Here is an 11992-nt window from a genome sequence, read left to right on the forward strand (position 1 = left end):
TATATAATATCATTCCATAGTTCAATCACATCAAGCAGTATTGTACACTTGCTGCCACAATCAGTTTACAAACATCCTTTCCTTCCCGGCTTCCTTTACATCATCTCTTTTTTACTCCCCCGCCCCTGTACCCCACCACCGAAACCCTTATTCTACTTGCTGTCCCTATACGCTCATCGATCCTAGGTTGCATCTACCGAAAAAGAGAAACATATATAACAAACTTCAGGAGGGTGACCCCCAATGATATAACACCTCTGAGATAAACCCTAATAGGAACAAACAAAAATAGAAAAAATGTTGGAAACCAGATCAGGTCCAGCATGCATCAGAGAGGGGATCAAATGACAGTGCTTTAACTGTGCAAGTCTGGCTTATCCCTGGGTCTTTCTTATAAAGGCAATTTTCAGTTAAGAGTGTTTCTTTCCAACAAGGCCATCAAAATACCTCTGAGGGTGAGACTCCTGTATCATTTGGTAATATGAGTCAGGGTGGGGCCAGAGAAGAAACGGAAATTTGCATTGGGGATTACCTTTTATAAAAGAAAGGAGTTACAAATTGAAGTTAATCTTTTTAAAGTGCTGTAATTAACCTCAGATTTGCCCTACACTAGTGGCCTCTTTCTAATTCTATGCAAAGCTAAAGGGTCTTGTGAGAAAAGGAGAACGTGTGATAAAGAATGCATTACAGAAGGTAAAATGGGGCATGGCTTTACGTTAAAGGAGACTCCTTCCCCCATTCTTGAAGCGCTTCTGGTTTTAGTTTTTTCCCTCAACTTCCTCCCCTTGTAAACACACACAGACCCAACAGGTAGGAAATCAGCTTAGTCCTCATTTTTCATTCGTTTAAACCTATCTGCCTCTGGAGCGACAAACCTACTACTTTACATAACAGAGGGGTGTGTGTGTGTGTGTGTGTGTGTGTGTGTGTGTATGTGATGAACTGTAAGAGCAGGGGAGGGGCAAGGTAGGAATTCTGAGGGGCTATGGTCGGAAGGCAGAGTTGCTACTTCCTTTTCAAAGCTGTCTGGCGGAGGGGGTGGGGATTATACTAGCCCATCACTACGCCGCGTGCCAGTCTCACACACTGATGTTTCTCCGTCATGTTCCTTGAGAAATTTCCCCAAAATTAGGAAAAGGACGATAACGCGCGTTTGCCTCAGAAAGCAAGTCTTTACCATTGCAACACAAAGGACGGCAGTGCGCGCTTCCACAGCCTCGCAACTCCATTCACTTGGCCAGCTCCTTACTTCAGCACCACGGAGAGCAGCACCTCGTTGCCCGCCACCCATGGGGAGCAAGATTCCCGCGACTCACAACCGGATTCCAGTCATCTAGAGGAAGAACAAATTCGCCTGTTTTACCCTCAATGTAAGCTATGATGATACGTTCATATCGCTTTTCTGGGAGAGATTGCTTTCTTCCTAAAATATGGGATTAAACTTTTATTTATTTACCCTCTCCCTATAATACATTGTTTGATTTTATCTGGAAATCCGTCCCTGAACTCTCTTATTTGTTGCATTTGTTGGGGGATTATTATTATTGCTTTCACTTTTTATGGAAAGTCTAAGTTTGCAGAGCTATTTAGTAACAAACAGCTCATCAAGGGAGCCCAGTCGTTTTGTGATGAAGTGTAGCCTTATTCTGAGACCAGAGTGGGGGCATCATCTCTTCTCCTACTTCACTATTGACAGATTTTAATTGTGAGGGGGTTTTTTATGGTCGTATTTGTTTTAATATAAATATGGGTGAACGTAAGAAAAGGGGTTTATTGTAAATAAGTAGCCACCGTGAAAGAACTACAGGTGGGAGGGATAAAAAGATTGTAATTTTTTTCGCTTTTCCTTTGTTTAAAATATGGTCTGAACCAGATTTCTCTTTTAGACATCCATTTCAAAATAATGAATATGCTACTAATAAAAGAGATGTGATATGGGCAGGGCTTATACACAAGCACTGCAACTCTGCAGCATGGACTCTCCCTGTGAAGTTATACATTCACTTATATATATGATTGAGTAGACTCAATCAGGATGCTACGGACATAGATTATCATTTAAAAGCTTAATGGATTCAGGATAAATCTGAAAGAGGCAATAATGATTGACCCTGTCTAGTGGTGCTCAGTGAATTTTTGCCTGAGAATGCCACCTGCTGGCAGGTCCTATTTCTGAAGCATTGGACACATTAATCATATTTATGAATGAACTCATATTAAGTCCAGAATATTCATGATGGATATGACTCAAACTCACTCTCTAAGATCTTTTAAACAATTACATTGTTTCGATTATTTAACAGCTTACCAAATTCTGTGTCACAATTATACTTTCATAAATATTAATTTCCAAAATCACTTCCGTCTAAGCTTAGGGGCATGTAGTCTACCTCACTCCTTTAGGCAGTAATTAACCCAGAAAAATCAGAACTATATGGAGCCTCATTGAGGCTAATTACAGAATGCATGTGGTACCTTGAGTGAGAACTGCCAGGAACTCTTGCTTGATAAGAGCAATCAGCATTTCCCACAGATAAATATTCAGCGTGTGACTTTTCCCAGTATTGTAATTTAATGAGTTAAGGGCCTCTTTCATATTCCTGGCAGTAGAGATTCATTTCATCCTCTTTTAACACAGGTTAGCAAAGCCATAAAAGGATTGCACATATCTATTTCTTCCAAGAAACTTCTTTGTGGAAAAAAGTCATGCACCTATTGGAAATTATTGTTCCAATTTTATTCGAAGCTATATGCAATGAAATATAGGCATCCAATTTTATTCCTCAATTCCAGGTCGGCGAATAAGGGTTCTCAAAGTAGGGAAGAACTAGAGAATACACACAAAGCCCTGGACATGTTTGAAGGCTAATGAATAGAATAGTGTGAAATAATGAAAATAACTTCTTGTCTATGTCATGCTATTTATTGAAAAGTAAATAAGTTATACAATAAATTAATACCATGGGGAAACACCAGATATTTTTTAATCCAAGATGCAATGGGGAAAATATCTTACATTAGCAAAATTGGTTGTAAACATAGCATGATAAATTGTAAGTAGCGTCGGACGACTTTGTGTATCCTCTACAAGGACTTGACTAGTAAGGGGTATGAGCTCATCTATGTCATGGAGTGAATAAGTGGTTATCTTTCCTGTTGATTAAAATGCATAAGTTGTATAAACAATTTACTGTTACTATCTTTGGAAATCGGATTGCAGAATGATTGTAATTGAAATGGACTAAAAGAAAATTAATAGTATCCAGTATTAATAGAGCACAGATTATATTTTAAGTCACTAGTAATTGATATGTATTATCTCACCTTAAATTCAATAGAGTAAGGAATGTGACATTTAGAAACAAATTGGGTACCTTTGAAAATAAATACAATTTTCAGAAGGGTTATAAAAGAGTAAGAATGCCTGAATTTTCAGGGCCCATCACTGAAGAGATTTATTATAACTTATGATAGAAAAAAGAGACTGTCTGTGCCCATGGAGACTTCCAAAGGTTCTGAGTTTTGTCAGAATTGACTCAGTGGCAGTGAGTTTGATTTGGGTTTTGCTCGATACTAGCTGTCTTATCTAAAAATGTATGGGTCATTGTTTGTAGTGGAGCTAATTAGAAACTGATTTTGCTTTGGAACTCGCATCTGATTTTAAAAGTTATTAGTTACCAATGGGAAAGGTCAAGGTTTATGGCTATTGCATTAGGAAAGAGATAAACATCAGTATCTCTCTATTTTACTGGTTTTCTTTAATGGTCGACCTAGATCAAGTCTGTAATAATTGATTTAGTTATTTGGCCATGCACTGCCTGCCAGACAGAAAAGATGCTGGGCCCCAGGTGCATCTACCACATAAACAAGTAAAACTCTACGCTCAAGGATACTCCATGGAAAGGAATAATCCTAACAATCTAAATAAATACAGGTGAAAAATGAATGGCCAGGGCATACCGTTCAAAAGCATGGGTCCTGCAGTCAGATAGACTGCAGATAGATCCTAATAGAGCATCACTCTCAATTTGTGCCGCCTTAGTGCAAGTGGCTACTTTAGCTGAGCCTCTATTTATCATCTGTTTAATGGGAAGGATTGTAGCACCTGCAGCCTGCGTGTTTGTAAGACTGTAGAACGATCATTCATGTAAAGTCCTCCACACGGTACACAGCACATGGTAAATGGGTAGTGAATGTTACTTGTGATTAATGATTTCCTAAATAGTCACTTAGGAAAATGGCTAAGCTCATCATTTGCTGATCTGTGTGAATTTAAAATGATACTGCATATAAGCGGGTAGGAGTGCCTGGCACATTGTAAGTATGTAACATAGGTCATTATTACTACAAGATAGTCATTTAGAAAAAGAACTACTCTGAATATGTTAGCATTGAGTAAAATGTGAGCCAATTTCACTCATCGTTTATGTATATGTATTGATGTGTAAGGTTTTGATCATCACTGACATGCACATTTGAATCAGCTTTACAGGCCCCAGAGCACTTGGTGCACATCATTTCATCCTCACTGTGGTCCTGCAAGGCACGGGGGTGGATTGTCTTCTGCCCTGTCTATTGGTAAGAGAGAGGAGGCATAGGAGAAGACTCCAAGCACGTGTCTCTTTCCACGGTTGCCCTGGGCTAGGATTCAGAATGCGTGCATACACTTGGACAGGTTCAGAGACCAGAGGCTGGGTTTTCCAAGGTATCTGACCTGCCTCTTAGATTTTGTTTGGTTCTATGTCCAGCTATCCCTTACAGATTGAATTGGTTTCAGGCTTGGATAATTTCCACAGGGGCCTTTGGGGCATGTGTCAATTTTAGAAAAAATAAGGCGAATATTTCTAAAAAGAAATTCTGAACAAGCGGCCTTTTCTTCACTTGCAATTAACCACAGCCCTCTCTCCAAAATATTTTATGGACATCTCCTTTGCAGCTGGAGTTAGGGCGTAGAATTCATACTTTTCATGGGTCACTGGCATCTGGCTTCCTTCAGACTGGCTGATGCATCTCTAAAAACCACTGGATAAAAATAGCAGCCAAGGGATCGGGAGGGAATTTAGTCATCAGTTCTGCTCCCCAATACGGTTTTGTTTCCACGAGAACCCTCCTCAATGCCATCAAATGTCAATGTATGCATTTCTGGAGAATGAAAACCACAGTATCTTAATTGAGGTATTTGATGAGTTTGATCACTCATTATCTTCCTAATACATGCAAACAAAAATGCACTTGCATTCAAAGTTCAGTTTTTAAGAAACATCTTAAAGTACAGGCAATCAAGTGCCAATTGCAGTTATTTTTCCCAATTGCATTTTATTTTGCTCATTATGGGCCCTAAGTCTGGGACACAATCACCTGTGCAGGGCCACATGTTTGATATGTCATGAACGTGGGTTTTGATCTTTGGAGGTTGTGGACCCTAATGGCTTTATCTTTACAACATATCATCTTTGGTGGATTCTTTCCTGCGCCTGTGGATACATATGGCTAAAGTATAAATATCTATGATATCGATATTGAGTGACAAGGGTATGGTGACTCCATATATTCCTAGACATATAAATGCTTAAAAGCATCATTACAGGTAATCAAAATAAGAAGGGGTTCAAGCCAATTAGAATGTGAGGCTGAGGGGCTTCCATCAATATTGGACTTTATTCATGTGGCTGTGGGGTTAATTATCAACCCCCTTAGACTGGAAGTAATCTCCCTGAGTAGCATTTCTCACCATATGCTGCTGTGTAGATGTCACCAGTGTCAAATTCTCTAGGAAAGCAAAAGCAATGGCAATGTAGTGAGCATCCAAGTGATGCTTCCAAACTGAGATTTTGAAGTCTTGGAAAGGGAGCTTGTTTATTTATTACTCTTTCTGGGTGATTGCTTTCAAGGACATAAAGAAAATATATGTGCAGGTCAAACATAAGGGTCTTTTCACTTCTGTCCGTGCCTAGCTATACACATAAATGTTTTTCTTGGATAAAGAAAAAAGATATATATTTTCTTTAGTGTAAAGGAAATAAAGATTCATATGATGACCAGCCCAGGCAGGGAAATGATTTACCCTACACTTGGTCATTTTGCTTGACTTGCCTTAGTTTCACCACCAAAACCTTGAGACTGTGAAGCGTTGGCTTTTTATGTTTGTTTTCCATGTAAATAAGGAGAGTTCAGAAACGAGGCCTGAAGACCCTTTCGGTGTGTAGACGTCAGGGTCTGTGCTATTCAGACGGGTCCTGAATTTAGATTGCATACTTATAAGTTGCTCGTGAAATATTTCTTCGCTCTCAGTGGGTTTGATGGTGATTAGCTTTCCTGTGATCCAATATCTCCATGGCTGGTTGCTGTGTAATCCTTGTGTATTCTTGACCTTGTAGTCCGACCTGCTTTTTCTCTTGAGCAGATCTCTGAGGGAAAAGTGATGTGGAATGAAGCAATAGAGCCTGCACCATCCAGGCAGCGACCATTTCATTGCTGATCCATTTTTTAGATCAGTGGTTCTCAACCTTCCTAATGTCGCGACCCTTTAATACAGTTCTTCATGCTGTGGTGACTTCCCAACCATAACATTATTTTCATTTCATAACTGCCATTTCGCCACTGTTATGAATTGGGCGACCCCCGTGAAAGGGTTCGACCCCAAAAGGGGTCGCGACCCAAAGGTTGAAAACCACTACTCTACTGAATAAACAACTTTTTCTGAGGGAAATGTGACTCAGCCATGGGAGGATTAGAGGCCAAGCTCTGATCTCCAGTCTTCGCTTTATAGGAGAGATCTCAGATCACTCCCCTCAAGCTGATTCCAACTCCCACTGGCCCTGCGGGACAAAGGGAACTGCCCCTGGAGGTTCCGAGGCTGTAACTCTTTCTGCCATGGAGTGGCTAGAGGTTTCAAACTGCTGACCTGGCTATTAGCGGCCCAACACACAACCCACTCTGACACCAGAGACAGGCTCCCCAGTGGCAGAGTGGGTTTAGAACCAAGGAGTTTTGAGTAGGTCAAAGTTAAAATAAGCAGAAAAATTAAATAGACTAAGATTAATTTTCAATGCTTAAAAAAACCTCATACCATATGGCTGCATTTTAAAGTCTTTCTCAATTTATTTCATTTTCTTAACAAAATGGTTTAAGTGAAATGCTGAGTATTCTTTTTGTGTGGAGACAAGACCAATAATAAATTGAAAACTCTCTAGCACATGGGAATAGTAAAAGCAAATCACAGGTACTCACGTTTTTGAGCAAATACACTCTTGGTAAGATTAATTGCACTCCAATATAATTTGAATAATGTATGGGGGTGGACTGAAAAAGGGATATAGAAAAATTCTGATAGACTAATAGAAAAACCAGGGGGGGAAATAATAAAAATTTAAAAAATTTTAAAAACCAGGGAAATTGAACACACTGGCGCTGGTTAGAGGTTTAGCAACTTATGGTGAAGGTATCTGAAACCTAGAAATAAGGACACCTCAAGGTCAAAAACCTAGCTGGAGAGGGAGTACTCTGGCTGAAACTCAAATTGTACTATAGTTGTTATTCTCTGATTTCTTAAAAAGCCCGTTTAAAACCTTGGCAAACTAAAGGTCAAGGAACTGGTCAAACGTCACAAGGCTGGTAAATGGTGGAGCCAGGATTCCAGTGCTAGATGGTCTGACTTCAAGCTTTTATTTCATTGTTGTTAGGTGCTTGCAAATCAGTTCTGCCTGATAGAATTTCTAGATCTGTATTTTAGAGCAAAACACTGCCCAGTCTTTTCCCCTGACCCTCTATTTACCAAGTATGATGTCCCCTGACCTTCTATTTACTAAGTATGATGTCCCCTGATCCTCTATTTACTAAGTTATGATGTCCCCTGACCCTCTATTTACCAAGTATGATGTCCCCTGACCTTCTATTTACTAAGTATGATGTCTCTGACCCTCTATGTACTAAGTATGATGTCTCTGACCCTCTATGTACTAAGTATGATGTCTCTGACCCTCTGTGTACTAAGTATGATGTCCCCTGAGCCTCTATGTACCAAGTATGATGTCCCCTGAGCCCCTATGTACCAAGTATGATGTCCGTCCCCAGGAACTGGTCTCTCCTGATAATATGTCCAGAGTATGGGAGGGAGACAAGGCTCACGATCCTTGCTTCTAAGGAGCACTCTGGCCAGACTTCTTCCAGCAGAGACTTGCTCATTCTTCTGGAAACCCATGGCCTATTCAATATTCATCACTAACACCACAATCCAAACGCAAAGGTTTTCCCCTTGTCTTCAGCTCTCAAAGTGACACCTTTACTTTTTACACTTTATCAAGAGATCGTTTGCAGCAGATTTGCTCTATGCAACACATCATCTGATTGCTTGACTGCCTCTGGGTGTTGCCTGTTGATCCGAGTGAAATGAAACCCTTGACAAGGTCAGCCTTTTGTCTCTCGTGATGTGGCTTATCTGTCTGTCTGGATGGATTTTTGTCTTCTTTGGGTTGAAAGGTAATAATCTATACTGTAGTCTGCAATCTTTGATCTTGATATGAGAGGAAAATCATAATAGCACCTACCTCAAAGGCTGGCGTCAAGGGTCCCACATGCTAATAGCTATAAAGCTCTTAGTATGGTGTCTGGCATAGACTAGGCGCTCGGTTATTAGTATAATTCTTACTATTAACCACTATTTTATGCTACAAAGGGTACAGTGACAAGTTAAATGAGGACCTGAGAGCTGACTTCTTTCTTTCCTCAAGAAGCCAGGTTCGGTCTTTAGAGGCTGTGACTGAATTCCCTCACAAGGGCAGCTTCAGTGGCCACCAGGAACTGGCATTGATTCAGAGCCTGCTCCCCGTCACATCTTGCTGTTTAGTAGGGGGTTTAAATTACAGGGCACCAGGAAACAGTGCTCATAGGGAACGGCAGTGAATGTGAAGCAAATGGTATGGTTGTGTTGCATTTTGTTGCCATCTTTTTCATTAGGTCGTTAGAGGTTGATACATCTGAGCCAAAGGTGGCCAGAATCCATGGTGCCCAACTGGGCTATACAACCTTTAGAGAACTGGGCATTATAAGAAGTGGGAGGGAACTGAAAAAGGCCCGTATGGGAGGGGAGCTTTCTTCATGCCAGCTACCTCACTTCAGCCTCCTGTGAACCCTATGACACGGAACATTGCCTATGTTGTACACGTGAGAAATCAACAGTTCTGAGATGTTAAGACTTACTACATTTACACAACTGACAATAAGTGAGAATAAAGCCAATGACTATCTGCCTGGTTCAGTCATACGTGTAGCTCACACCCTCCAGCTCCATCTCCCATTTCACTTCTCCTAAACCTCTGAATAGAGGTTCTAGACCCAAATCAATATTCTTCTATTTGAAAAAAAAAAAGTTCAAGTAATCCAATTTGTTTTCATCTCAACAATGAAGACAATGTTTTCTAATAAGATTTCACAGTTTCTCATAAACTTTCCATCATAATATTTTTATTATTATTATTACCCTGAGTGTGTTCGTGACAATGATTCCTCTCTCTCACACCTGTGTCATCTGTAAGTCCCCTGGAAAGTAACTAAGTATCTCTGCCTTGTCATCCAGGTTGGGCAGCAGCACGTTCAAAAACATGCAGCGCCGACACACAACGTTGAGAGAGAAGGGCCGCCGCCAAGCCATCCGGGGTCCTGCCTACATGTTCAACGAGAAGGGTACCAGCCTGACTGCGGAGGAGGAGCGCTTCCTGGATTCAGCCGAGTATGGCAACATCCCTGTGGTCAGGAAGATGCTGGAGGAGTCCAAGACCCTCAACTTCAACTGCGTGGACTACATGGGGCAGAACGCGCTGCAGCTGGCCGTGGGCAACGAGCACCTGGAGGTCACCGAGCTGCTGCTCAAGAAGGAGACGCTGGCGCGGGTCGGGGACGCGCTGCTGCTGGCCATCAGCAAGGGCTATGTGCGCATCGTGGAGGCCATCCTCAACCACCCGGCTTTCGCACAGGGCCAGCGCCTGACGCTCAGCCCGCTGGAGCAGGAGCTGCGGGACGATGACTTCTACGCCTACGATGAGGATGGCACGCGCTTCTCGCACGACATCACCCCCATCATCCTGGCGGCGCACTGCCAGGAGTATGAGATCGTGCACATCCTGCTCCTCAAGGGCGCCCGGATTGAGCGGCCCCATGACTACTTCTGCAAGTGCACCGAGTGCACCGAGAAGCAGCGCAAAGACTCCTTCAGCCACTCACGATCGCGCATGAACGCCTACAAGGGACTGGCAAGTGCAGCCTATTTGTCTCTGTCCAGCGAAGACCCTGTCCTCACCGCTCTGGAGCTGAGCAACGAGTTAGCCAGACTAGCCAACATTGAGACTGAATTCAAGGTACGGTAACTCCCATTCCCCACACCGCAGCCAAATGGCCCCGGGGGCGCTCCCATGGAGTCAGGCAACTATCTAGGTGGTTTTCTGGTCTGAGAAGGGGTGAAAACCTCAGGGTCTTGTGATTCAGGGTCGCTGGGAGAAAAGAGAACGTCCTCAACGTGTGTGGGTGCAGGCCTAAGGGAAACACAACCTGTTGGGTGGGATATTTTAAACTATGTAAAGGCGGTAAAGAGGTGACTTAAACGCAGATCTGTAGAGAAAAGAAGGCACTCCATAGGCAACAGGAGAATGTGGTTCTGGTATAAATACTTCAGTTTCGGCTCCGGAGTGCACGGATACCTGGTGGTTCTTGGCTAACGCAGCGCTGACCTTTCTTGGGTGTTTCACCTGCATGGCTCTGATTTGCGCTCTTCGCTGTTCGTATCTCTACCACATCCTGGACTGTGGGAGTCTTCGCTCAGTCTCATGTTCCAAATCTTCAGAGATTAGCTGCAGCCTTTCCCAACCTTAGAAGGCTAAGGGGATTGCCCTGGTCCAAGGGCAGGATAACGGAAACATAAATGAAAACAAAACCAGTTTTGTAGAGGCGAGCTTGCCACCCCAGGAGACTCTGAGGCCCAGGGCAAAGTTCAAGAATGTATTCACCCTGAAACATCAGGACCTCCCAGGCCAGCTCAGGAGGCTGGAGGTCCATTCTCAAAGCCCGTTATTCAATTATGGTTCTCTGCTTCTGTCGACTGACTCTCCCTAAAAGAGGAGACTGGGACCTAGTGTAGGGGCTTCCTTGGACATGGTGTTTAATAGTAATAATAGCAAATCCTTAGTGAGGACTTATGTGACTGGGAGCCCTGGTGGGTAAACACTCAGCCGTTGACTAAAAGGTCAGAGGCTCAAGCCCACTAGCCACTGCAGGGGAAAGATGTGGCAGTCTGCTTCTGTCTTAGAAACCCTGTGGGGCAAATTCCATCTTGCCTTATACGGTGGCTGTGTGTTATCATCTTGAAAGCAACCGGGTTTTTATTTAACAGGATGACTACCCTGTGATCTTTTTTAACTGCCTCAATTAAAAGCCATCTGACTTTAGTACCTCCTTATCCCCATTATATATGAGGGCAGGGGTAGACAGAGGTTAAATAACTTGCTCAGTAACAACTAGTAAATAGCAAAACCACTGCTATAATCCAGGCATTCAGACCCCACAGCCAATTCCTGTACATCTAGCTATTATGACCTCAGAAAACGTTGTTTGTGTTGTGACCCTCTCAGAGTTTCACTCGTCTTTATCTGAATGATGAAGGGATTCCTTATTGCAAACTTTAGGCAGGGGGAAGAAGAACCACACTAAATTCAGAATTTCTCACACTAGCCTTCAATAAGAGTCTACGATGTCCTCGTGCTAAGGAACACGTCAAGAGATGTCACAGTCAGGCTGATAGTAGATTAGGGAAAGCATGTTATGGTGAGTGAAAAGTTTATTATCCAAACAAGACGTTGTGGCAAGAGCTGCCCCTCCTCTGGACACAATCAGGTGGCCAATGCTGAGTATCAGCTCACTGCAAAGGAGGATTCTGCGAACTGTGGTCTTCAGGGAGGCTCAGAGGAGGAGATGAAATGGGGGAAGAGGAGGATCCACGGGAAAA

At 42.6% G+C, this 11992-nt stretch overlaps 1 protein-coding gene across 1 annotated transcript in view; it reads left to right on the plus strand.

The window, feature by feature from the left end:
• The first annotated feature begins 1290 nt into the window (after nt 1–1290).
• TRPC7 (transient receptor potential cation channel subfamily C member 7) overlaps nt 1291–11992 on the plus strand; it is a 183205-nt gene continuing 172503 nt past the window's right edge. Inside the window, exons 1-2 of the mRNA XM_030888874.2 lie at nt 1291–1370; nt 9575–10352. Coding sequence (XP_030744734.2) covers nt 1369–1370; nt 9575–10352 — 780 coding nt within the window. The 5' untranslated portion in view covers nt 1291–1368. The remainder of the gene's footprint in view (nt 1371–9574; nt 10353–11992) is intronic.

The sequence above is a fragment of the Echinops telfairi genome, unplaced genomic scaffold, assembly GCF_000313985.2.
Source record: "Echinops telfairi isolate 266 unplaced genomic scaffold, ASM31398v2 ScPeMD7_7469;HRSCAF=8507_1, whole genome shotgun sequence".
In the NCBI taxonomy this organism is placed as follows: domain Eukaryota; kingdom Metazoa; phylum Chordata; class Mammalia; order Afrosoricida; family Tenrecidae; genus Echinops; species Echinops telfairi.